The sequence below is a fragment of the Maylandia zebra genome, linkage group LG7 (genome assembly GCF_041146795.1).
Source record: "Maylandia zebra isolate NMK-2024a linkage group LG7, Mzebra_GT3a, whole genome shotgun sequence".
Taxonomy (NCBI): Eukaryota; Metazoa; Chordata; class Actinopteri; order Cichliformes; family Cichlidae; genus Maylandia; species Maylandia zebra.
Window position 1 is genome coordinate 4722013 of NC_135173.1, and position 21733 is coordinate 4743745.

General features: G+C 39.3%; 4 protein-coding genes across 8 annotated transcripts; 3 read left to right on the forward strand and 1 right to left on the reverse strand.

Annotated features, from left to right (window-relative positions):
* The first annotated feature begins 688 nt into the window (after positions 1–688).
* agbl2 (AGBL carboxypeptidase 2) lies at positions 689–10374 on the forward strand. Of its 5 annotated transcripts, XM_076885596.1 has the most exons (25): positions 689–829; positions 984–1034; positions 1433–1559; positions 2476–2605; positions 2884–3051; positions 3179–3286; positions 3473–3623; positions 3726–3981; positions 4178–4579; positions 4811–4953; positions 5193–5352; positions 5539–5665; positions 5754–5854; positions 6017–6111; positions 6223–6298; positions 6411–6506; positions 7450–7530; positions 7652–7739; positions 7886–7963; positions 8052–8204; positions 8333–8363; positions 8443–8654; positions 8771–8894; positions 9011–9170; positions 9292–10374. In XM_076885596.1, the coding sequence occupies exons 3-25, from the start codon at positions 1500–1502 to the stop codon at positions 9361–9363; spliced, it is 3072 nt and encodes a 1023-aa protein (XP_076741711.1). In that variant the 5' UTR covers positions 689–829; positions 984–1034; positions 1433–1499; the 3' UTR covers positions 9364–10374. The 5 variants fall into 5 exon arrangements, 4 of the variants coding, with proteins under 4 accessions (XP_076741711.1, XP_076741710.1, XP_004570869.3 ...); XM_076885595.1 differs by lacking the exon at positions 1433–1559; XM_004570812.5 differs by lacking the exon at positions 1433–1559 and having other exon boundaries at positions 7652–7708; positions 7888–7963.
* On the reverse strand, positions 9524–12133 carry tmem17 (transmembrane protein 17). Its single transcript, XM_004570809.5, has 5 exons — positions 11928–12133; positions 11663–11766; positions 10172–10285; positions 9915–10058; positions 9524–9832 (listed from the first exon to the last, which is right to left on the reverse strand). The coding sequence occupies exons 1-5, from the start codon at positions 12040–12042 to the stop codon at positions 9755–9757; spliced, it is 555 nt and encodes a 184-aa protein (XP_004570866.3). The 5' UTR covers positions 12043–12133; the 3' UTR covers positions 9524–9754.
* A 359-nt stretch (positions 12134–12492) lies between these two features.
* Positions 12493–15221, forward strand: LOC101471838 (E3 ubiquitin/ISG15 ligase TRIM25). The gene is made up of 6 exons (XM_004570814.3): positions 12493–13047; positions 13218–13313; positions 13598–13831; positions 13914–14070; positions 14181–14225; positions 14325–15221. The coding sequence occupies exons 1-6, from the start codon at positions 12493–12495 to the stop codon at positions 14843–14845; spliced, it is 1608 nt and encodes a 535-aa protein (XP_004570871.3). The 3' UTR covers positions 14846–15221.
* Positions 15222–17567: 2346 nt separating this feature from the next.
* Positions 17568–21332, forward strand: LOC101472112 (E3 ubiquitin/ISG15 ligase TRIM25). Its single transcript, XM_004570815.2, has 6 exons — positions 17568–19035; positions 19119–19214; positions 19734–19979; positions 20071–20224; positions 20324–20386; positions 20472–21332. Exons 1-6 carry the CDS (start codon positions 18442–18444, stop codon positions 20999–21001), a joined length of 1683 nt encoding a protein of 560 aa, XP_004570872.1. The 5' UTR covers positions 17568–18441; the 3' UTR covers positions 21002–21332.
* Positions 21333–21733: the final 401 nt, after the last annotated feature.

Here is a 21733-nt window from a genome sequence, read left to right on the forward strand (position 1 = left end):
ACATGTTCTGTATACTGTTTCTTAATAAAGTTTAATATTTAAAAAAAATAAAATAAAATACTAGGCCTGCCATTTTATATCTGGTCATGTGACCGCATGGCTACGTCTGATTGGTGAAAGAGTTACCGGTAGCTCCAAGTGGCGGCATGATCCATCCAATGTGTGAAATTAATTATTTAAAAAAGTAACGAGTCGAATTTTGCAAATGTGGCGGAGTAAAAGTACGGTTTCTTCTTCACAAATGTACTCAAGTAAAAGTAAAAAGTATCGTGCAAAAAAGGTACTTTAAAAGTACATTTTTTTCAAAAACCTACTCAAGTAAATGTAGCGGAGTAAATGTAGCTCGTTACTACCCACCTCTGATTATAGGCTAATAAAAAGCCTTCCCTTCATAGACCATGGATAAAAGCCAGACTATTCAACGGTCCAGCCGAAATGTGAGACAGGGGACAAAGACTATACATGCTGTGCAGTCCCGTAAAGAGGGTAATCTAGTCACCGTACTGCCATGTAATGTTATTATTATTATAAATCTTATAATAATGTTACTATTAGTATTATATTGTTATTATTTGTAACTATAAAATTATTTTGAAAATGTATGTAATATTTTACACAAAGTATTTTTTTTCTTATCGACATCATCATCGCGCATTTCCTAGATTTTTTCAGTAAGTTACCTGTTTCCATGGCAACTTTGGTGTTGAGGCTTTTGGTTGCATAGCAAAGTCAGGTCCCCCGAAAAAGGTTGTTCAGTGTAGTCTTACTTACCTCTAAAACGTACGCTTATATTTCGCCGGGGGGCGTAGTACAATCAAATATGAGCGAGGTAAGTGGCCGTCAGAGTGTGATAAACGTAGAAAGCGCTAGCACGGTCAGAAATGTTAGCAAGCTGCCAAAATAATGTATGCTAACGATAGTAGTGGCGTTTACACGCTCGAAAATGTAGTGAACAAGGTTTTTAAGTTGCTGTCTTCATGCAGGAATGCCAGGTTAAGATCCCCGTGAGAGATTCTACACTCAAACCTACACAGGTAATTTGGAGTTTCTTTGTTTACGTTAAATGTTATTTTAGTTTACTAAAGCAGAGCTCTGATACAGCTACGTTGGGCTGCGCCCTCATTCACAACGGGTCGCCAGAGCGGGCAGTTGTACGTGTTTGATTTGGTAGATATTTTTTAAACAAAAGCCAGGCCTAACCCTTTTTGAAAAATGACCCTGACGAAATAAAGGGGGGAAAGAGGGGGTGCGGGGTCTTGATATTCAAACTAAACTGTAAAGATCCAATCCAACCTAAAAATCAATTAAAACTGAACTATATGAAAAACCAAAAGAATGAACATTTCCTTTGGAATTTAAACGACGTGAGAAACCACTACTGAAATGTACAAAATAACTGTTTTTGTCTTTTGGTCATATTTTTCTGATACAGGTTGCACACACGGGCAAAACACATTTTTGTCATTGAAAGTATTGCAGTGATTTGTCCTGGACTACCAATGGTGGAAGATCCTGTATCAGATCAGATCCTGTTGTGTCTCTTTGGAGGAAAATGGGGGGTATCAGATGATTTTGATCTGTTGCTTTGATTTGAAATTATACAGTCAGAAGATTATATACACTTATCATGGGCTTAAATATCAAACACCAAATGGTAATTTGGGGGGGTTAATGAATTCTTTGAACTTCTCTTTTTCCAGGCTGGAATGATTGTACAGCCTATATTATTAAAGAATTTAAAAATGAAAATTATTTAGGATTTTCTGTATTCCAGACACAGGGTCAGAAAGTATACAGACACACTTTAACATAAACAGTTGTACATAAGTTCAAATTATGCTGGTGTGTCACCACTTTCCCAAGGTGTGGAAAAACACCCAAACAGTCATACTCAGGACAGGAAATCTAAAGTTTTATGTTCAGACAAGTTAGCAAGTTAGCTATTTAGTCATAATGGCAAGTATATATTTGGAGTGAAACTTTCAAACTTAAGCCCTCTGTACCAGCTGTCAAGCATGGTGTTCGTAGCATCATGCTTTGGGGCTGTTTTGCTGCCAGTGGTACTGTTACGTTATTCAAAGTGATTGAAATAAGGAGGACTACCTCCAAATTCTTCAGCTAAAAACAACAGCTAGACATTTAAAACACAATGAGCCTTTCCAAAAGGACAATGATCCTAAACACACACATACACAAAAAAACATTGTTCAAAGAAATTATTAAAAGCTTAAAAATCCCATGACTTTCATTCCAGTGATGAGTGTATGTAAACTTCTGAACTCTATGTATGTAACAGCTAATGACCGACGGAAAGACCTGAAAACAGCATAACTGAAAACATCCACTAGAAGATGTTGAAATTTTTTTATTTTATATTGTCTTGATTACAAACCAGTATTGGTGCAGGTGCTAAGTTATATATGTTTATTGGTTAAAAATTGATCCAGCACTGATTACTTATATTTTCCTGACCAGGCAGAGAAAACATCAACCATGGTCAGCTCTGCTGTTAGGAACTGTGGAACTGCCCACCAGCTGGACACAGCAGACACCAGTTACTCCCGCACAGATGAAGATGATGAGGAACTGACAAAGATGAAGCAGTGTAAGCTGTTTTCATAAAGGGTGTTATTGTATAACATGTATGTAGCCTAAATGTTGCTGATACACAAGTGTCAATGTAATGAACTTTTGAAAAGCAAGCATGGTCATCTCATTTCAGTTTTACATCTTTATATATTTAACAAGCACTGTTTTATAAATGAGATAACTGCATCTGTCAGCGTAAACCCCATGAGGCAAGTGGGCATACATGATGAAGATTGTAGCAAACAGCATGATTGTTAAAATAGCATTAAAGGTGTGTTTCATGTTCCCACTCAGTATGTAGAGACCTAAGTCAGAAGCTGAGGACCACACAGCTACTCGTTACCATCAGTGGTGGACGACCTGTTATAAGTCTCAGGCCACCACCAGAACTGGTCAACTTCTCATGCGGCATCCGCTGGCCAATAGAGTGTGAGGTCATCAGCGACATTATCCATCACATAGGTAATGCTTCATTTCAATAAAACTTTGATGTCACTGGGTTTTTTTAGTGGTAAGAATAAAAACCATACCAACAATATGTTGAACAGAAATTTGGCATTCCCTTGTTTAAAATGAGTGTATTTTCTAGAGTGGGACCCACCAGAGCCAGAGCCCTTCTATCAGTGCACAGGATATGAGAGGACACCCATGCCAGTCGGAGAGGAGAGGGGGAAGGTGGTATTCTGCATTGACCATGGTAACTCTTAACTGTCATCATTGGGATTTATGTTTGCACTTCCAGGTTATTTCATATGTACTTTAAGTTATATACTGTATACTGTCACTATTCTCTGAAAAAACAATGTAAATTCAGTGCATCTTAAAGCTTTAAGTAAATTTAGTGTTTCTTTTTTTTTTTTTTTGTTCTTCTCATCCTTTAAAGCCGCTAAGCACCCATATTTCACCTACTCTCGTATTGGAGGAAGCAGAGAACCCATTAAGCGAGCCACTTTTTATGATGTCAGTCAGTCAGAGCTGACTCTCAAGTTTGAGTCACGGTTTGAGAGTGGGAACCTTCAGCAGGCCGTCCAAGTGTGAGTCTGCAGGTTTATTGTTCTTTTCAGTTGTATATTTTCACTTTTGGAGTAATGTTAGGTTCAGTTTGGATCTCTGCTCATATTTTCTTGCCTGTTCAGGGGTGCCTATGACTATGAGCTGACCCTGCGCACAGACATGTACACAACAAAGCACACGCAGTGGTTTTACTTCAGGGTCAGGAACACAAAAGCTGGCGTCACCTACCGCTTCACTATCATTAACTTGATGAAGAGGAGCAGTCTGTATTCACAGGGTATGAAACCACTCCTGTACTCTGAGAGGGATGCTGAAGAGAATGGTGTTGGATGGAAACGCGCAGGTTCAAATATCAAATACTACCAGAACTGCAGTCAGGTAGGTGGCATCTGGATTAAGTTTAACTATGATACCTTATTTCCCAGAACCAATCACTTTCTCCCTTTGAACATTAGCTGAGAATTAAATGTATGAACATAGTGTAGAGGTAATCTGTCAAAGATTAATGCCTGAACTGAAAGTCTGACTGTAGACAGGATTGTTTCTAAAAGTATATTTTCTCTGCGTCACTTAGAATACAAAGGACAACAACAGTGATGGCATCACCCTTTACTCACTCTCCTGGACACTCCAGTTCCCTTATGATTCAGACACCTGCTACCTGGCCCACTGCTACCCCTACACATATTCACGCCTGCAGCGCTACCTTAGCCGTATTACTTCCAACCCTACAGTTAGGTCATACTGCAAAGTACGGGTCTTGTGCCAAAGTCTTGCTGGAAACGCTGTGTATGTGATAACAGTAACACCCCAGGACTCTAACAGAATGGATGACAAGACCAAGAAGGCTGTGGTGGTGACAGCCAGGGTGCACCCAGGAGAATCCAATGCATCCTGGATGATGGAGGGATTCCTGAACTTTCTTCTTGGTGACTCAGATGATGCTCAGCTTCTCAGGGACACTTTTGTTTTTAAGGTGCCTGTTGTCTCTATTCTGGCTTAATGTGTTAATCCGTACTGAAATACATTGCAAATTTGTGTGTTTGTTTTTGTTTGTGAAAGAAGATAACAATCAATTTAATATAATAAACCTATTTTTTATAATACACTTGTTTTTTTTAAACGTATTGTTACAGATCGCTGTGTTTCTCTAGTTTTAATTATGGCAATTAAGCTAATTTTTGTTTGCTCCTCTTTGGTGCTGCAGGTGGTCCCAATGTTGAACCCAGATGGTGTCGTGGTGGGTAACTACCGCTGCTCTCTTGCAGGCAGGGACCTCAACAGAAACTACAGGACACTGCTCAGAGATTCCTTTCCTTCTGTGTGGCACACCCGAAACATGGTGGAAAAGTGAGACTTGATAAAAAAAAAAATGCTAAATGCTAAAAAAAAAAAATCATTTTTGACATGTTTAGAGTTGCTTAATCAAGCTCAAGATATTTCTCCTTTGAAGTGCCTCAGGCTTTCCAATATGTTTCAAATATGATGATTACCAAACAGCCTGTGCATACACAATTTTTTAATTGATTGTGAATGTTGACTGAATTTGTTTCTTAATCGAAATCTCTGCCACACTGCATTTTCCTCAGATTACTGGCCGAAAGAGATGTAGTTCTTTACTGTGATTTTCATGGTCACAGCCGAAAAAACGATGTCTTCATGTATGGCTGCAAAAACAAAGGTGACTCTACACTGAAACTTCACGCGAGAGTCTTTCCACTAATGATGAGCAAGAATGCTAGCAATAAGGTAAAGTGTATTTTGTCTGAGGGCTTTCAAACACTGTTGCTGACTTTTAAGATTAAAGTTCGACATTTTTTTCTGTGGTTGTATGGGCCTTACCTTACCCACCTGTTTGTCACTCACCAGTATTTAAACTTCAAGTTTACTACCTATCAAACTCTTGATATTTCATATACACTGTTCTTTTCTTAGTTCTCCTTTAACAGCTGTAAATTCCGGGTGCAGAAGAGCAAAGAGGGCACAGGACGAATCGTCATGTGGAGACTTGGCATCAAAAACAGCTACACCATGGAGGCCACCTTTGGAGGCTCCACTTTAGGTGAGTAAAAAACTTTCTGAAGATGTGCATGTTTTTTGTAAGCTTGCACATATCACGTAAGCGGATTTATAATTTGATGAACTCTTAGGCGACAGGAGAGGAACACATTTTACTACTCAAGACTTGAAGTCCCTGGGTTTTCACCTGTGTGACACCCTCCTGGACTATTGTGACCCTGATCCAATAAAGGTGAGAGATTAAGCAAATATAAAAACAAATACTATAGTAAGCTCCAACTCAGTCTAGTTGCTATTGTATGACCGTTAATAATAATCCTGGATACTTGTGTTTTGATATAGTGACTGTATATATATGCAATTATTTTAATTTTGTCTGTGCTTTTTATTTGAGATCACTTATTGTCTGACAGAATTGGCATTGCTGCAAAAGGAGTTCAGAGAAAGACTGGGCAAAGATTTGGGCAACAGCTCTGACCTCAAAACCAGGTGATAAAAATATATATTTTTATCCATACTAACCACACTTGGGCAATGTGAGATTGGGAGAATATTTTCTGAATTAGCCTGAATGCAAACATTTTTCTTTTGCTCTCATAGCACAAGTGGCTCAGATAGTTCAGATTCAGAAGGACTCCCACTTCATTTGCTGAACCAGCCAGAAACATATACAGAGGTAAACTGACTACACTAATACACCGAAGCCTCCAGCACCTGTTTGACTGTAGTAATCAGTTTTAAGTCATATGTTCTGTTAGTTTACAACATGCTTCTGTTTTCTGTCACAGCAAACTCCAGTGACGAAAAAAAAGAAACACTTCAGGAGTCATAAAGAGAGGAATAGACGACGACCAAACAGAGTAAAAAACAAAACACAGCAAAAGGTCCTGAAAAGCAACACGAAAAGTCTTTAATCAGCCAGATCTTAAATAAAAAAAGAAAAAGTTGGTGATTCTTAAGTTCACCTTGACTTTTGTTTGATTTTAGCCATTATGAACTCAAAATATTTAATCTTTTTCTGGTCTTGCCTTTTAGAGGCTGGCATTTCTGCAGATTCCTTGAACCATTTCATGGTTTTATGCACTTTAGAGGGAGAAATATGCAATTGCTTTTAAACAATTCTTTAATTTTTTCATTTTTTTAATACCAAATCATGATTGCAGTCACCCATTGACATCACCTCTCTCATTTCACATCTTTATTTTATTATTGCAATTATTGCGACGTTATTAGCCCACATTTACCCTTATCCTAGCTTGTTTTAAAAATGTGATGCAGGCCTGAAATGCAGGACTGGATGCATATTAACAAATGAAATGATCGAACAAAAGAGGAAATATTTTGAGGTTATCTAGCCTGGAATAAAAGTCAAAGTCCATCTAAGATTTGAATTTTCATTATTTATATTGTAGATACAGTCAGAAATGGTCTCCTGACCTAAGTGTTTTATGTACTAGAAATGTCACATGGGCCAAATATAAAATCTGAAAATCTTCTGCAGCCAACTCAGATATTTACTTATAGCTCTGATCATCACACATCCAAAAATTATTTCCTATTAATTACATGCTATTGGACAATTTTAGGGTCTACTTTTGCAAGCCACTGTAACTATTTCATGAAAATTTTAAGCCAAATTGCAAAACCCTCATTAAAGGTTCTTTGGGATACCAAAGGAAATTTCAATAGAAAATTCTGTTTGATTTTGGAACCACTCCAAAAGGATATTATCCAGTAAAATTGCATCTTATCCTGTTTAGTTTAAAATTCAAACGATTCCAACACTTTGGGAATCACTGCTGTAAACAATACTCTTGATCTTTGCAGGAGTCTGACGTGCCCCCTGACAAAACAATCAAAGAGAGCGTCCAAAAGAGGCCTGCTGAACGCCACAGGAAGAAACCTCACGTATGAAACAGCATCCAAACGTGTTTGTGGTCTTCACAGTAACACCAGCTACACTACAATATTGAGGCTGGTGAACAGATGAAGACATTTACTGATCCTTACTGTTTCCTCCTTTGTTAAGGTAAACACTCTGATGAGAAAAGGTCCTACAATCACTCACCATGGTGAGGTCAGTCAGGTGAGGCTGTGGCAGGGCTGCAAGCATGTAAAGATGATCATGTGAAGGTCATTTATTTGAAGCCTTATGCATCAACCATAAACCTGCCTTTTGTAAGCACTAATAATTCACAGAGAATCTGCAGATGTCTTGCAATACCTGGAGCAGACCATAATCTTTCATTTCAAATTTGTAATCAGGAAAACTCAGATCTACGTTACAGTCCAGAACCACGCCCACTTCACAGCAAATACACCGGTGCTTCACCCCACAAAGGTAAGGTTTATTTTGGAGATTCAGTCTGCAGGTAAAGGTCAGAGTATTTCCAAACTAATGTGGAGCTCTTGCTTGACTTACTTTACAGGTGATCCGGACATGGAGACAGGACGGCCGGGACACTCCTCTCCCCCACTGAACCTCAGGGCTCTCATTCCACCGTCATCAAAAATCATAAAGTCCAGCCAGCATCAACATCACTGCCACCGCCAGCCTTTTACCCCCTACAAATTCTACAAAGGTTTGTCTGTCTGTACACTTCTTTCAGGTGGAACTTAATTATATTATTACTAATGTTAAAAAGTCAGTCAATTCAAGTTTGTATCAAATTGTCGCTCCTCTGTAGTGAAACTTGTCTTCCCCTTTCAGGGCTGCCACCTTTGCTTACATCAGCCCACGGGTAAACCTCACAATCTTATTATATCTTTATCATTAAACAGAACTAAAGATTGAGAAATGTTGTGTCTCTTTTGTGACAGATCTCCCAAATTCACCTATGTGAATATGTCTCCAGAAATAATTCCAAGAAGGCATCTACTGACAAGTTTCAACAACAACAAATTCAGTGGCCGGCACATTTTTAGAGACAGCTCTTCATGGCTCTCACATTACGTTGATGCAAAAGAGACCTCACGCACAGAAATGACCGAGACCAAATGGTATAAAAGGGAAGAAGACAATTCCTCAGAAGGTTGGGTTGCACATTTGTTATATTAAGACTAGTCAGTTTGTAGTTAGTTATTATTGTGATAAATTTTCATGAAATAGCTCCATCACTGTTACTTACTTTACTTTGACTTTATTCAGTGGATTCATCACTGTTCAGACATGATGTTCAGGACCTGAAAGCTCATACTCGTGACACCTCCCTGAAGGAACCCGATTCATGCAGATTTTTTGTGCCTGTGCTTAGGGACCTAACAGGAATAAGGTGAACTTCTCCATTATCCTCTTAATTCTGTGATTTATTATTTCTGTTAAATATTATGATAATAATACAAGCATTGTTCATTTAAACCCTGGTCTCTCCTTTTTCAATTTCCTCAGAAAAAGCAACGACAAAAGACACAGGGGTATTTTACCTTCATCCCCCATGAGAGAGCAACTTCCACGTCCACAGAGTGACACAGTCAGCGTGCTTCAGGCTAAGGACATTAGGCTCTATCACTTTGGAGAAGAAAGCCATACAACTGTGACTCCACAAGAAGTAATGGTCAAAAGGACATCACAGTCAGCCTTGCAAAAGCGAAAACCTCTAATCTGAGAAGTACACACTTAATTTATTCACTGGTCAGTGATGGAATTTTTTTTCTTTTTTACTTCAACAGTTGTTTACAAAAGACACCCTAGAAAAAAAATACTCAGTATGGATCAGAGGGAAGGGAAAACTCCAGGAATAGTTAAAAATGCCTCTTATTAAACATGAAATAAATAAATTGACTCTGAATTTAATCACTTTTTTTCCTTTTTGCTTAATGTTAATGGCCCTGATAAAGACCTGATTTATGGCTGAAAAATCTTCATCTTTGGCTCTTTCTAACAAACGACAAAGGATTCACATCATGTTCATGTTTTTTAATGCAAAATGTGAAAACATATTAATAAAATAAATGTTAATAAAATACAAAAAATATATGTTAAAAATCCCCTATTTTCAATAACGGATCTTGAGTAGCAGCTACCCCGTGCAGCATGTCTAAGACAAAATGTGACAGTTTCTTGTTGTTAGCCTGTGACCCTGGAGATGTGAGCAGAGGTTTTGCCCAGATGTGGACGTCAGAGTGTGAGAAGTCAGTCAAACTGTCGCAGATGAAATTGGCTTTCTGTGTGTCTGACCATGTCGCGGAGCGCAACAAAACCAGAAATGGCCTGGGAGCATTCAGGGATACAATCCGTGTTAATAAATGTAGCTACGAAATTCTGAAAATGTTGATAATGCAACTTACCATACCTGTGTGAGTATGAATAAGGCAAGGATGATGTGAACACCTCTCTCCAGGGGCTGAACAAGGATGGCTTCATTAAAGAGCTGAAACAGGATTAATGGAAACTGCAGCAGGACGCTCAAGAGCCAAAATCCAGCCAGCTCTGGGACCTTCAACAAATACAGTCATTTGACAAGTTTTCATCTCTGCCGTCCACTCACTGGGTTTCTTTACATATAATTATACAAATATCCTTATTTCATATGTGAATGTATAAATGCACCTTTTGCTGCAAGTTCCCGGCATAACCAAGGTAGAGTCGAATAGCCTCGATCAGCGTCATCAGGATAAGAATAGTAACAAGGATGATTTTGTAGTAGTCTGACAAAGCAGGATACTGGTGGAAATAACAAGCCAAACAACACAGTTTATAGTCTAACACTAAAACTTGTATCCACTTTGTAATGTTTTTTTTTTAAAATGCTACACTCTGAGATAAACTCAAGCAAATTTCCTGTTGCATTTTCAGATTTAATTTTTTTAAATAATAAGTATCGAAAAAAGTCAGATATTACTGTTTTGGGATTTTATGTCCAGCTGAAAACACTCAAAAAATATTTATGTGTTGACTTTAAAGCAACTGAAATATAAAAATTTTGCAAAGTGCCAAATGTGTCTCAAATGTTAAATCTTGTTCATTCTTCCACATCCTTGCTTTTAAACGTATGATGTGATTTTTTTTCTGCTCCTCTTCATAACCACTTGTGTATTTTGGAATGTTTTTATTGGTAAGATTACAGTTCCTAACACACTGGGACAAAGTCTGTTTTTGAAAGAAAAAAAAACCGTGAAAACGTGGCACACGGTACTACTAAAAGGTCAAATACATTTAACATATTTTTAACTGAATGTGATTTTTGCTAAATAACTACACTGAGTATAAAAGGAAGCCAAGGTTTGTAATTTTTGATACACGATAGTCTTCTTGCTATCATGTATTCTCCTTTTTGTCTCAATAACCTTTAAAATTGGTATTTACTGTTATTTCAGTTGCTGTTTTGTCCAGTAACTATTTATGTTTCAGTGGTGAGCTACATATTTCATGTGGTGCTCACAAATAATTAACAAAAAACACTAAAACAAAATCTGAGCACCCAGTTGAAAGTTTTCCAGGATTTACTGCAGCTTCATTCCCTTTAATTTGTGCCCACGTTCATTGTATCCCACAAACATTTGTGTAACTTAGGGGCTTTAATTTAGCACCTCGGGCACAGGGTAGGTTGCAGAAAACATTCGACATGTTAACCTGGGAGACCTTCAGGCACCTGTGGAGTTTCCAGCATGACAGGATGGAGCACCATGTCACAAGGGAAAAAGTAATAACTAAGTGACCTGGTGATCATCAAATTCACACTTTGGATCCATGGCCAGGAAACTATGCAGCAGATGGTAGAGTAGTTAGCATTGTTGGTTCACAGGAAGAAGGTCCTGTGTGGACTTTGCATGATCCCCCTGTGTTTGTGTGGGTTCTCTCTGGGTACTACCAACAGTCAAAACACATGCAGCTAGTGAGGTTAGGTTATTTATTGAATCTAAATCGACTGTAGCTGTGAATGGTTGTCTGTCTTTCTTTGTTAGTCCAGTGACACACTGGCGACCTTTACAGGGTGGACCCCTGATGCTGAAATCCAGCATACCACAGAAAGGTGCATAACAATCTAAATAAGAGTGGAAAGGGTCAAGATTGTAAACCAGAATTATGTTGGCATAATACCTTAAGCTGCAGCATTACAGTTTCACTGATCCACCACCAGGGGAAGAACCACATGTTAAAGTACAGAGACATCTGGAGCTGGAGGCTTGAAAGAACTCGATTGTCTGAAAACAAATACAAACAGCAGAACATACACGAACCGAATAAGCAACCTAAGTGCAAATAAACTACTGGAAAGCTTAGTTTGAGTAAACAACAGCCATTAGTGCAGCTACATCAATGCTAACACCAATGCTAATTCATCAGTAACGTTAGCTGCATTCACCGTGTGCCAAAAACGCGTCGCGGTCTTTAGAGGAAGACTCCGTCCGACTCTGGTCAAACAAAACGTTGCGAGAAAAGTCCTCTAAATGTTTTCTAAGTGTCTCCGGGAGCTCCATGGTCCGCTAAATAAAAACATTACAAGAGGAAAACCACTCCGCCTCTTCCTCACTGAGAAACTGAACGCCGTTGTCGTTTCCATGGCTACCAGGGAAATCTCGCGTTCTGTGTTTAAATCTCGCATGGAATATGTTCTTTGTATTTAACCAGACACCTTTCCTCTTAGTGCTTTTATTAAATAGCGCATCTGCCTACAATATATTAATATACCACAGTGGTAAGTAAGTAAGTAAATAAATAATTTATAAATAAATATTAATAATGAACTTTATATTTGAGAAAAAATGTCTAACATTTAAAAATAATAATAATAATAATCGAAAAGTAGCTCTGCAGATTTATAGGTGGAGCTACATTAGCTTTAGATTTTTGGACGTGTTTGGACAGACTATTAAATCACTTGTACTTTTGTTTCCATTGAAAGTGAAAGTTACAGATGTGGAACGAAGATGGCCGAGAGCTGTGAAGTACTACATTCCTTCTCCTGCTCCATATGCCTGGATGTTTTGAAGAATCCCGTGACTCTTCACTGTGGCCACAGCTACTGTATGGACTGTATAAATGGCTGCTTCGACCAGGAGGATCAGAGTGGTATTTACAGCTGCCCACAGTGCAGACACACTTTCAACCCAAGACCCGTCCTCAAGAAAAACACAGTGCTGGTTGATTTGATGGTAAAAATGTCTGTGAGAGCACAATCCAACATGCGAGTAAAGGATGAAGCTGGACCAGGGGATGTGGAGTGTGATTTCTGCACTGTGAGGAAGCTGAAAGCTGTTAAGTCTTGCCTGGTATGTCTGGCATCTTACTGTGCCACTCACTTGCAACCTCACTATAAGTCTGCTGCGTTTAAGAGGCACAAGTTGGTCGAAGTGTCAGCTTCCATACAAGAGAAGATCTGCTACTGTCGCAGTGATGGGCAGTGCGTTTGTCTCCTTTGTGTGATGGACGAACATAAAGGCCATGACACTGTCTCGGCTGCAGCAGAGAGAAAAGATAAGCAGGTAATAATATAGTTGTAGACTTCCAACCATCATCCATGCTGTTGTGAATTTCAATTTAAAGTTACTGCTAGAGCTTCTGTTATAGCAGTCATAGGGTTTTAAGGGATTTTTTATATTCAGCTGTATTTCTGTAATTTAAACTTTGATGATTTTGTAATGATGGCTTTTAGAAACAACTTGGAAAGAAGAAACAAATAATCCAGCAAGGCATTCAAGAAAAAGAGAAGCAGCTCCGGCAACTAAGACAGAAAACTAAAGGACTGAAGGTGAAGTTTTGAATCTGTGTTATGTAAAGTTTTCCTTAAAAATCTGTTTCTGCAAAGTAACCAGCATTGTTCCTTTATGTCCTCTTGTCCTATTCTCGTGAAGGTTTTTTGTTACCTCAAAGGAAAAAAAGTGTAATCAAGAATAAATTTGCCACTTCCAAAACGTCATGTAAATTCTTAACAAGATAAAATTATGAAGTTGTCTAGAAATTAAATAAAATTAATTAAATTAAGCCCTTAAACCAACAACTGTGAGATGTTAAATGGAATTTTTTACTGCTCAGGCTTCAAGTGATGCAGCAGTTGCTCAAAATGAGAAAGCCTATGCTGAGATTGTTCTGAAGGCAGACAAAAGGCGCTATGCCGTGAACGATCTGATCAGAGATCAGGAGAAGGCCGCGTTGAGTCGCGCTGGGGAGCTTGTGGATCGGCTGGAGAAGGAAATCAGTGAGCTGAGGAAGCGAGAGGACCAACTGAAGCAGCTGTCGCTCACTGAAGATCACATTAATTTCCTGCAGGTGCGCAAACAGTCAAATACGTGGATCATATTGTGTGCAGGGCAGCAGTTAATGATGTGTTTATTGTTTTGCATGTTTACAGCACTGCCAGACCATTTTTGACTGTACAGAACCTGATCTGTCTTCTGATGTGAACATCCAACTGCACACACCTTTCGACTTTGTCACAAAAGCTATTTCTGACTTGAGAGACAAAATGGAAAGCGTGGTCAAGAGCATTGCACAAATATCTGAGACAAGTAAGATGAGAAGTTAGCTAAAATAATGCTTAGTAAAATCATGCTAATCATTTTTAATTAAATAGAACAGGAAGTGCTACTTTCAATAATATCATGTTTTGTACTTTTAGTTGAAGTTGATCCTGATCCCAAGACAAGAGAGGAGTTTTCTATGTGTGAGTCATTTGTTTAGTGTACATATTTTTATTCAGTTTCTGTGCTTTCCGTTACTTTGATTTCACTGAGTTAATATTTCCTGACATTGTACTTTTCAGATTCCTGCTGCATAACATTGGATCCCAACACAGCATTTGAAAACCTGTTGCTCTCTGATGGAAACACCAAAGTAACCTGGGCTAAAAAAACCCAGAGGTACCCTTACCACCCAGATAGATTTACCAAATATGATCAAGTGTTGTGCACTGAGGGTTTATCTGGTGTTTGCTACTGGGAGGTTGAATGGAAAGGGCCACGGGTTGAGATAGCCCTGTGCTATAAAGGAACAGAGCTGGAAGAAAGTGGCTTCGGCTACACCGACCAGTCCTGGTGCATTTCTCTTTCTAGTTCCTGTTGCGCTTTTTGGCACAATGAAGTCAAAACTAGAATACCCGTCCCCTGTTCCTCTACAGTGGGAGTGTATTTGAACCACAAGGGAGGGAGCCTGTCCTTCTACAGCGTGTCTGATTCTGGTCAAATGGTGCTCGTTCACAGAGTTCAGACCACATTCTCCCAGCCTCTGTACCCTGGGTTCATGGTCTCCAGAGGAGCCTCAGTTAGGATAATCACACCAGAGTAAAGCGACATCAGAAGCACCAGAATTACATCAGGTGTATCAGTACATGTTTATCACTATTCACAAAGTACTCTTAAGTATAATAATACAGTCTGTTGACTCTTGCTCATTATAGCTAAAGCGTCCTTGTTTAAAATATTTTTGTTTGTGAGGCTAAAGACATTAGGCTAACATTTACTGAACTGAATTTATTTGGCAAGTGTGTTTGTGCACAGAGGTCTGTTGTGTGTATACAGTGTTCAAGAGGGTGCAGTTACATAAACATGCACTAATATATTCATAGAGAAAATCCTCTACAGAAATGTCAATGCTGAGAATTCTTAAACCATTATGTGACTGTTTAATTATGTCGATAAAAGTGGAATTCTTCTTCTCAAAAGACTCATTTCTAAGTGTAATCTTGCAAATACAGATCCATAGAACTGCATTTTAAGACGCTGTTATTATTATTTTTATGGTGCACGGTGGTTAGCACTGTTGCCTTATAGCAAGAAGATCCCAAGTTTGATTCCACCATCTGGCCAGGACCTTTTTGTGTGGAGTTGTCATGTTCTCTGGGTACTCTTGCTTTCTCCCACAGTCCAAAGACAGGCAATTAGAGGGGTTTAGGTTAATCGGTAATTCTAAATTACCCATAAGGGTGACTGCGAATGGTTGCCTGTCTGGCGACCCGTCCACCTCTCACCATATGATAGCTGGGATAGGTTCCAGCCTATCCCAACTACCATAGAGGATTTTATTTGTATTAGAGATGGACCGATCCGATATTACGTATCGGTATCGGTCCGATACTGACCTAAATTACTGGATCGGATATCGGAGAAAAATAAAAAATGTAATCCGATCCATTAAATATCACGAAAGCACCTCGCAAAACTTGCAACACGCCGTAACTCACCTCAGAACGTTAGCAGTCGGAGCAGTATGCATCACGTGATAGAGCGGCTGTGGCATGCGGGACCTGTCGGTGGTCTGGATAGCATGTGGAGCTTCGCTAGCAACCTGGCATTTCATCTCCGACAAAGTTATCCCCGAGAGAAGTAAAGCAAGTGTGTAAGTCCATCTCTGAATGTTTGTAAAGCATTCCCACGTTAAGCTTAACAAGTGACTGCCTCTCGCTCTCCGGCTGCTACTTCAATCGTGAAACTGCTTAAATGATCAGCTGATCGGCTTTTCTGTCGTGAGTCTCTCTTGTTTGTTTTTGGCCCACTTTGCACCAGAAAGAGGAAACCAGCGGCTGAACAACAGCAGCACGTTTAAGCTTGATCAGCTATTGTTAGAATGTATTTATTATTACTTTCTACACCAGGATCTTTTTCTACGTAGCTGACGCTGGTAACTGTGCAGGGGCGGATCTAGCAAAGTTTAGCCAGGGGGGCCGATAGGGCATGAACAGGGAAAAGGGGGCATAAAGACATACTTTTCTTTCTTATTCTCATTTAAAATGTCGAGCTTTTAATAAATAATTATCTGACACCCAAAGTTTTAATTTGATGTAAAATGAATAGAAGTCAATTACTGTATATAGTGACTATTAAGTCTAATATATACCCTAGTAAGCTATAGTACTTTTTACTTTGGGAAGGTACCATCTGTGCAGTCTGCAATTTTGTTGAAGAAAGATGTTGAATCTATTTAATATTTCTTGAAAAATAATTGATTTCTGTGCATTTTTTTTCACACTGCATCAAATTAAGGTTGATTACGTCGATTAAGCATCATGAGGTGGCGCGTGAGGGGTGGTTCCTTATTTTTTATTTATTTATGTTTGTTGTTGCTGGGAGTTGGAACCCTATTAGTTAGGTTGCTTAATATTTACGCTAAGTACTCTTTAAAATACCAGAATAGGGAGGATGGTGTAGGTCTAAGTTTATTAGATTGATCAGTATTGCTGAACTATGAAATATTTTTTTTGTATACAGGTATAACAGAATAGCTTTAGTGTAGTTGTTGTTTTAAACTTGAGTATGAACTTGCAGACTTGCAAAATGCAGCAAGATATTTAAAAAACAGTTTTGTTGATTAAAAAACACTATCGGATTCATATCGGTATCGGCAGATATCCAAATTTATGATATCGGTATCGGACATAAAAAAGTGGTATCGTGCCATCTCTAATTTGTATATTATTTAACCTCTTAGGACCTGGCGTCCACATATGTGGACATCACATTGCAAATTCAAATTTTATTTGTCACACACACACAACCATACACAGTATGACATGGGGGTGAAATGCTTGCTGTACAATGCCCGACCATTAAATGACAGAAGAAAAGTTTTACAATATTTACAATTTACAGTTTACTTCTGTCACGGGCTGAAAGCAGGGACTCAAGCGCAGAGCAGGTTGATGTCTCAGAACACGATTTATTTACACACCCGTGCAATAATATATACAGTGACGGGAAATTCAGGGTTCCAGGGGATTAGGGGAAGGCTCTCTCTCTCTCACGCTCGCTCACGTCCTCACACACGTTCGTACCGCGGGGAGGTCACAGGTCCGGGAAGATAAGCTGGAACAGGGAAAGGGAGAAATCACTCACAAATCACGAAGGCAGGGCGTAAAGGTATAAGACCACGGGAGCTGAAAAGGTAGACTAACGTCAGTAGCGCAATCATCCCGCGATGAGAGGATCTGTGACCCAGCCTCAAATAGAAGACGGATAATCAGCTGATCGCCAACAGCTGTGAGAGCCAAGGGCGGGAGCCAGCTGTGAGCTCCGCCCAGGCAGAGAGATAGGGGGAGAAAGAGAAAAAGAAAAAAACACAAGTGTAGCCTTGTGAGGCCGGCTGGGCAGGCACGGGGACCATGACAACTACAGAATTTACAAATTAATTAACATTTGGGTTATTTAGACCAAAATACTCAATTTTGCTTTACAAGGGCCTGATATCCACTTACAAGGACATTATACTGCTACTGTTCTATCAAAATTTTAAATGAATATGCTCATATGTGGCTCTTATTTTTCTTAAAAACAAAAATAAAGTAAAAAAAAAAAATCTGGTAATTCTTTGTTTTTACATTCATCGGGCCGAATATGTCCAAATATCAAAGAGAAACTAAAAATGCATGCCGTGGAAGAGTTCAGGTCTTAGGAGGTTAATGTTACAAACTCAAAAGTGAAACCAAATTCTGCCAACATAAGAACCAAAATAACAAAAAGGAAATAAACTTATTTAATTGCTTTAAAAAAGGTTTTGCAGCTCACTAAATCATGTATATCTACTAGCGCCCTGTGGTTTGGCCAGAACGTGAAGAATAAACTCTAACTTAGCAAATTACTTTTTTCAAAATAGCCAAAAGGAAAGCAGGGGTTGTTTTACTGACCTGTATCAAAATGGCATTTTTTTCTGAAAGAGAAATAGCTTTGAATCTAGGTAACAGGTCATGACTGCATTTGATGAAAGGCTGATACTTTCACACAAATACTTTCACTTACTTCCAGTTAATGCAGTTATTCTTTAAATCAGAATAGCGGGCATTTATTGTGCTGTCAATGAGGTCTTGAGTGCCCTCCCACTAGGAACAAGCTGCCTTTAAGCCACTCCTTCCTCAGAGAAATAGAAAGTAACTTCTCTTGTGGAGGAAGAAAATGGCTCACGCTGTGGACCTATTTGACTGCTCCGTATGTTTGGGATTATTGGAGGATCCAGTGACTACTACTTGTGGACACAGCTACTGTATGAAATGTATCAATACTTTCTGGGATACAAAACATGACAGTAAAGAAACTTACAGCTGCCCTCAGTGCAGGCAGACTTTTAACAGAAGGCCTGTTTTGAAGAGGAACACCATTCTGGCTAACTTGTTAGAGGAACATAAGAAAACAACCAGACAAGGAGCTGCTCCTACCGTAGCTTCTGATGATAACATCTATGCTGCACCTGGGGATGTGCAGTGCGACCTTTGCACAGGGAGGAAACGCAAAGCTCACATGTTTTGTCAGGTGTGTTTAGCCTCTTACTGTGAGGCTCACCTGGAACCTCATTTTCAGGTGCCACCGCTACAAAAGCACAAACTAGTAAAAGCTTCTACGAGGATCAAAGAAAGCATCTGCAGTCGTCATGACAAACTTCAGGAGCTTTACTGCCGCACCGATCGGCAGTTCCTGTGCCTCATGTGTGCGGTGGATGAACACAAAGGCCATAACACTATATCCGTCACAGAAGAAAAGCAAGAGATGCAGGTTAGTCAGTTTAGTCCCATATTGTAAACATTTGTTGCACGGCATTTATGAGGTCCTGAAAAGTTTCTGCATTTGTTTAACAGAGGCACCTGGAAAAGACCAAATGGGTAATCACAGACAGAGTGCTGGCTTCAGAGGCCAAAATGGAAAAGCTGATGGAAGCTGCAGGCTCTATAAGAGTGAGTGTTATCCCCAAACATAAATATGCATTTGTTTGGTTCAGCAAAGGATTTTTTTGTGTTTTTAAATACATAATAAGTAATAAGTTTTATATCATTTTGAGTGGAAAAAGTATGTAAACCTTAAAAATTAGCAGTGCAGCTAAGGGGGGGGGAAATCATTTGTTTTCAGCCAGTGCGATGACAGCTGTGAGTCGGTGCTCTGTTGACATTATTTCAAAAGGTTAGTGGAACTGTTAGAGTAATACAAGATTCATGTTTGGGACTCAGTGGCAGGGGTGAACAAACCTGGCTTAGAATCAATCATTCATTTAATGTAAAAAAAACAAAACAACAAACAGTATTTAAAATTAATAGGAGTATTAACTACTACGTGTCCTAAGCCAAGATGCTGAGCACCAAATTGGTGTGAGAGTTTACAAGTCAGCAATTCAGTCAGTGATTGAGTGTGACTTGTTTAGTTGGCTTGGATCACTATTGTAACAGTCATAGCAGGCAAATAGTACATTTTTCCTACAGGACGCTGCCTGGGAGGTGTGTGATGACTTTGAGCGGGTCTGTGAGGAACGTATCCTGCTGTACACCCACTTCCTGAGGAAGAAGTGCTCTGAGATGAGAGAGAAAGTTGGAGAGGCTGAGAAAGCTGGAGTAGACTGGACCGAACACCACCTCGGGCAGCTGAAGCGTGAAGTGTCTGAGTTAAGGAGGAGAGAGAGTAAAATCTGTCAGCTTTCACAAACAGAGGATCCCATTCAGTTTCTTCAGGTTATGGCTGCTTTTTGATACTTTAGGCTTATGTCTCATTTTGTATCCAGTTTGTGAGGTTAAATATTAATATTAATGTTTCCCTGTGCAGGGCTTCCAAACCCTGGGTGACCTCCCTGTGCTCACAGACTCACACAGAGAGCTTGACAACTTGACAAAGTTCGTCACTGCACAAAAGAATAAAATGAAAAAGATGAGCGACGAAGAAAAAAGGGATCTGACGGATTATTCTGGAAAAATCATCAGTAAGTGTGATCATCTGGGATCATTTGAGATTTTTAAACATAACTGTGGTCTCATGTTATTTACTTAAAAACTATGCTTTTTGTGTTTTTCCTTACAAGTGTCAAGAAGGACAAGGCCGCAGGAGGGACGGACAAGGACAGAACTTGTGATGAAATATAAGAGTAAGCATGATGTTAATGACTACAGACATATTTGAGAGCTTAAGCGAGTCCTTCGTAATCAATGAGTTTTTCATTTTCCCTGCAGACTCCAAAATCGAGGTGGATCCTGACACTGTAGCAGCTTGTCTTTACCTCTCTGATACAAAGAAAGAGATATCATGGTGTGACAAGGACCAGGCTCATCCAGATCACCCTGACAGATTCACATACTTTTACCAGGCTTTGTGTAAAAAGGGCCTCAGAGGAAACCACTACTGGGAGGTGGAGTGGGATGGTGGCATAGTTGAGGTGGCTGTGTCGTACAGAGGGATAGATAGAAAGGGTTCAGGGAAAGATTGCTGTTTTGGCCACAATGCTCTGTCCTGGAAATTAATCTGCTCTCCTTCTGGTTGCACATTCTGGCACAATAATCTTCACAAAGGTCAAATTCCTCCGGCTGTCTCCCACAAAGTAGGGGTACACCTTAATTATGAAGAGGGAACGCTGGCTTTTTACAGCGTATCTGGAGTTGAAAGTTTGACACTGCTGCACCAAATCCAGACAACCTTCACCGAGCCCCTCTATCCCGGGTTTTCTGTGGATCTTGGTGCAACACTGAAAATAAGCAACATCTAGCTGGCACGGCTGGCAGCCTTAAGCCAATTTCCCTCGGGATGAATAAAGTGTGATCAATCAATCAATTTTGTGACCGGTTGTGAGTTAGATTTCCTGTTCATGAAGTTCATCCAAAAACAAACTTTTTCAAACTTGTGTTTATTGATCAGATCACTCTAAGTTATTGATAAGGCAGATGTTATTTCGAGGGAAAATAAAACACAATTAAGTGCAATAGCATCAAATAAAAATGACCTTTGACTTCTGACAGCCGTTGGTTACAGCAATGCTGACATTAACCTGCTTGTGACGATTGCCTAATGAGAAATAAAGATATCAGTTTAAAATTGTTGACATTTTTAATTCCCTCTCAATGATTACTCACACAGTGACCGCACACACTGATCATCCCAAAGTAAAGATTGAGAGAAAATGAAATCCATGAAGGATACAAAAACACTGAACATGCTAATGACATCATTGAAAGCAGCATCAGTTTCATGTGATGTATTTGTAGAATAATTATATTTTTAAAAGAGTTTTTACATGAAAATGTGTTTCTATTTTTTACTTCATGTTGTGTCTCCAGTTGTGTGTGAACGTTCGATTAGTTCACAGAGTACAAACAATTCAGCCTCCACGTGCTGAAATAAACCTAAAAGAAAATCAAGTGTGTCAGGTGGCTGGATGGGGAAAAACTGAAACTGATGGCGAACCTGTTGATGAGCCGACGGTGGTGGACGTGTCTGCCAT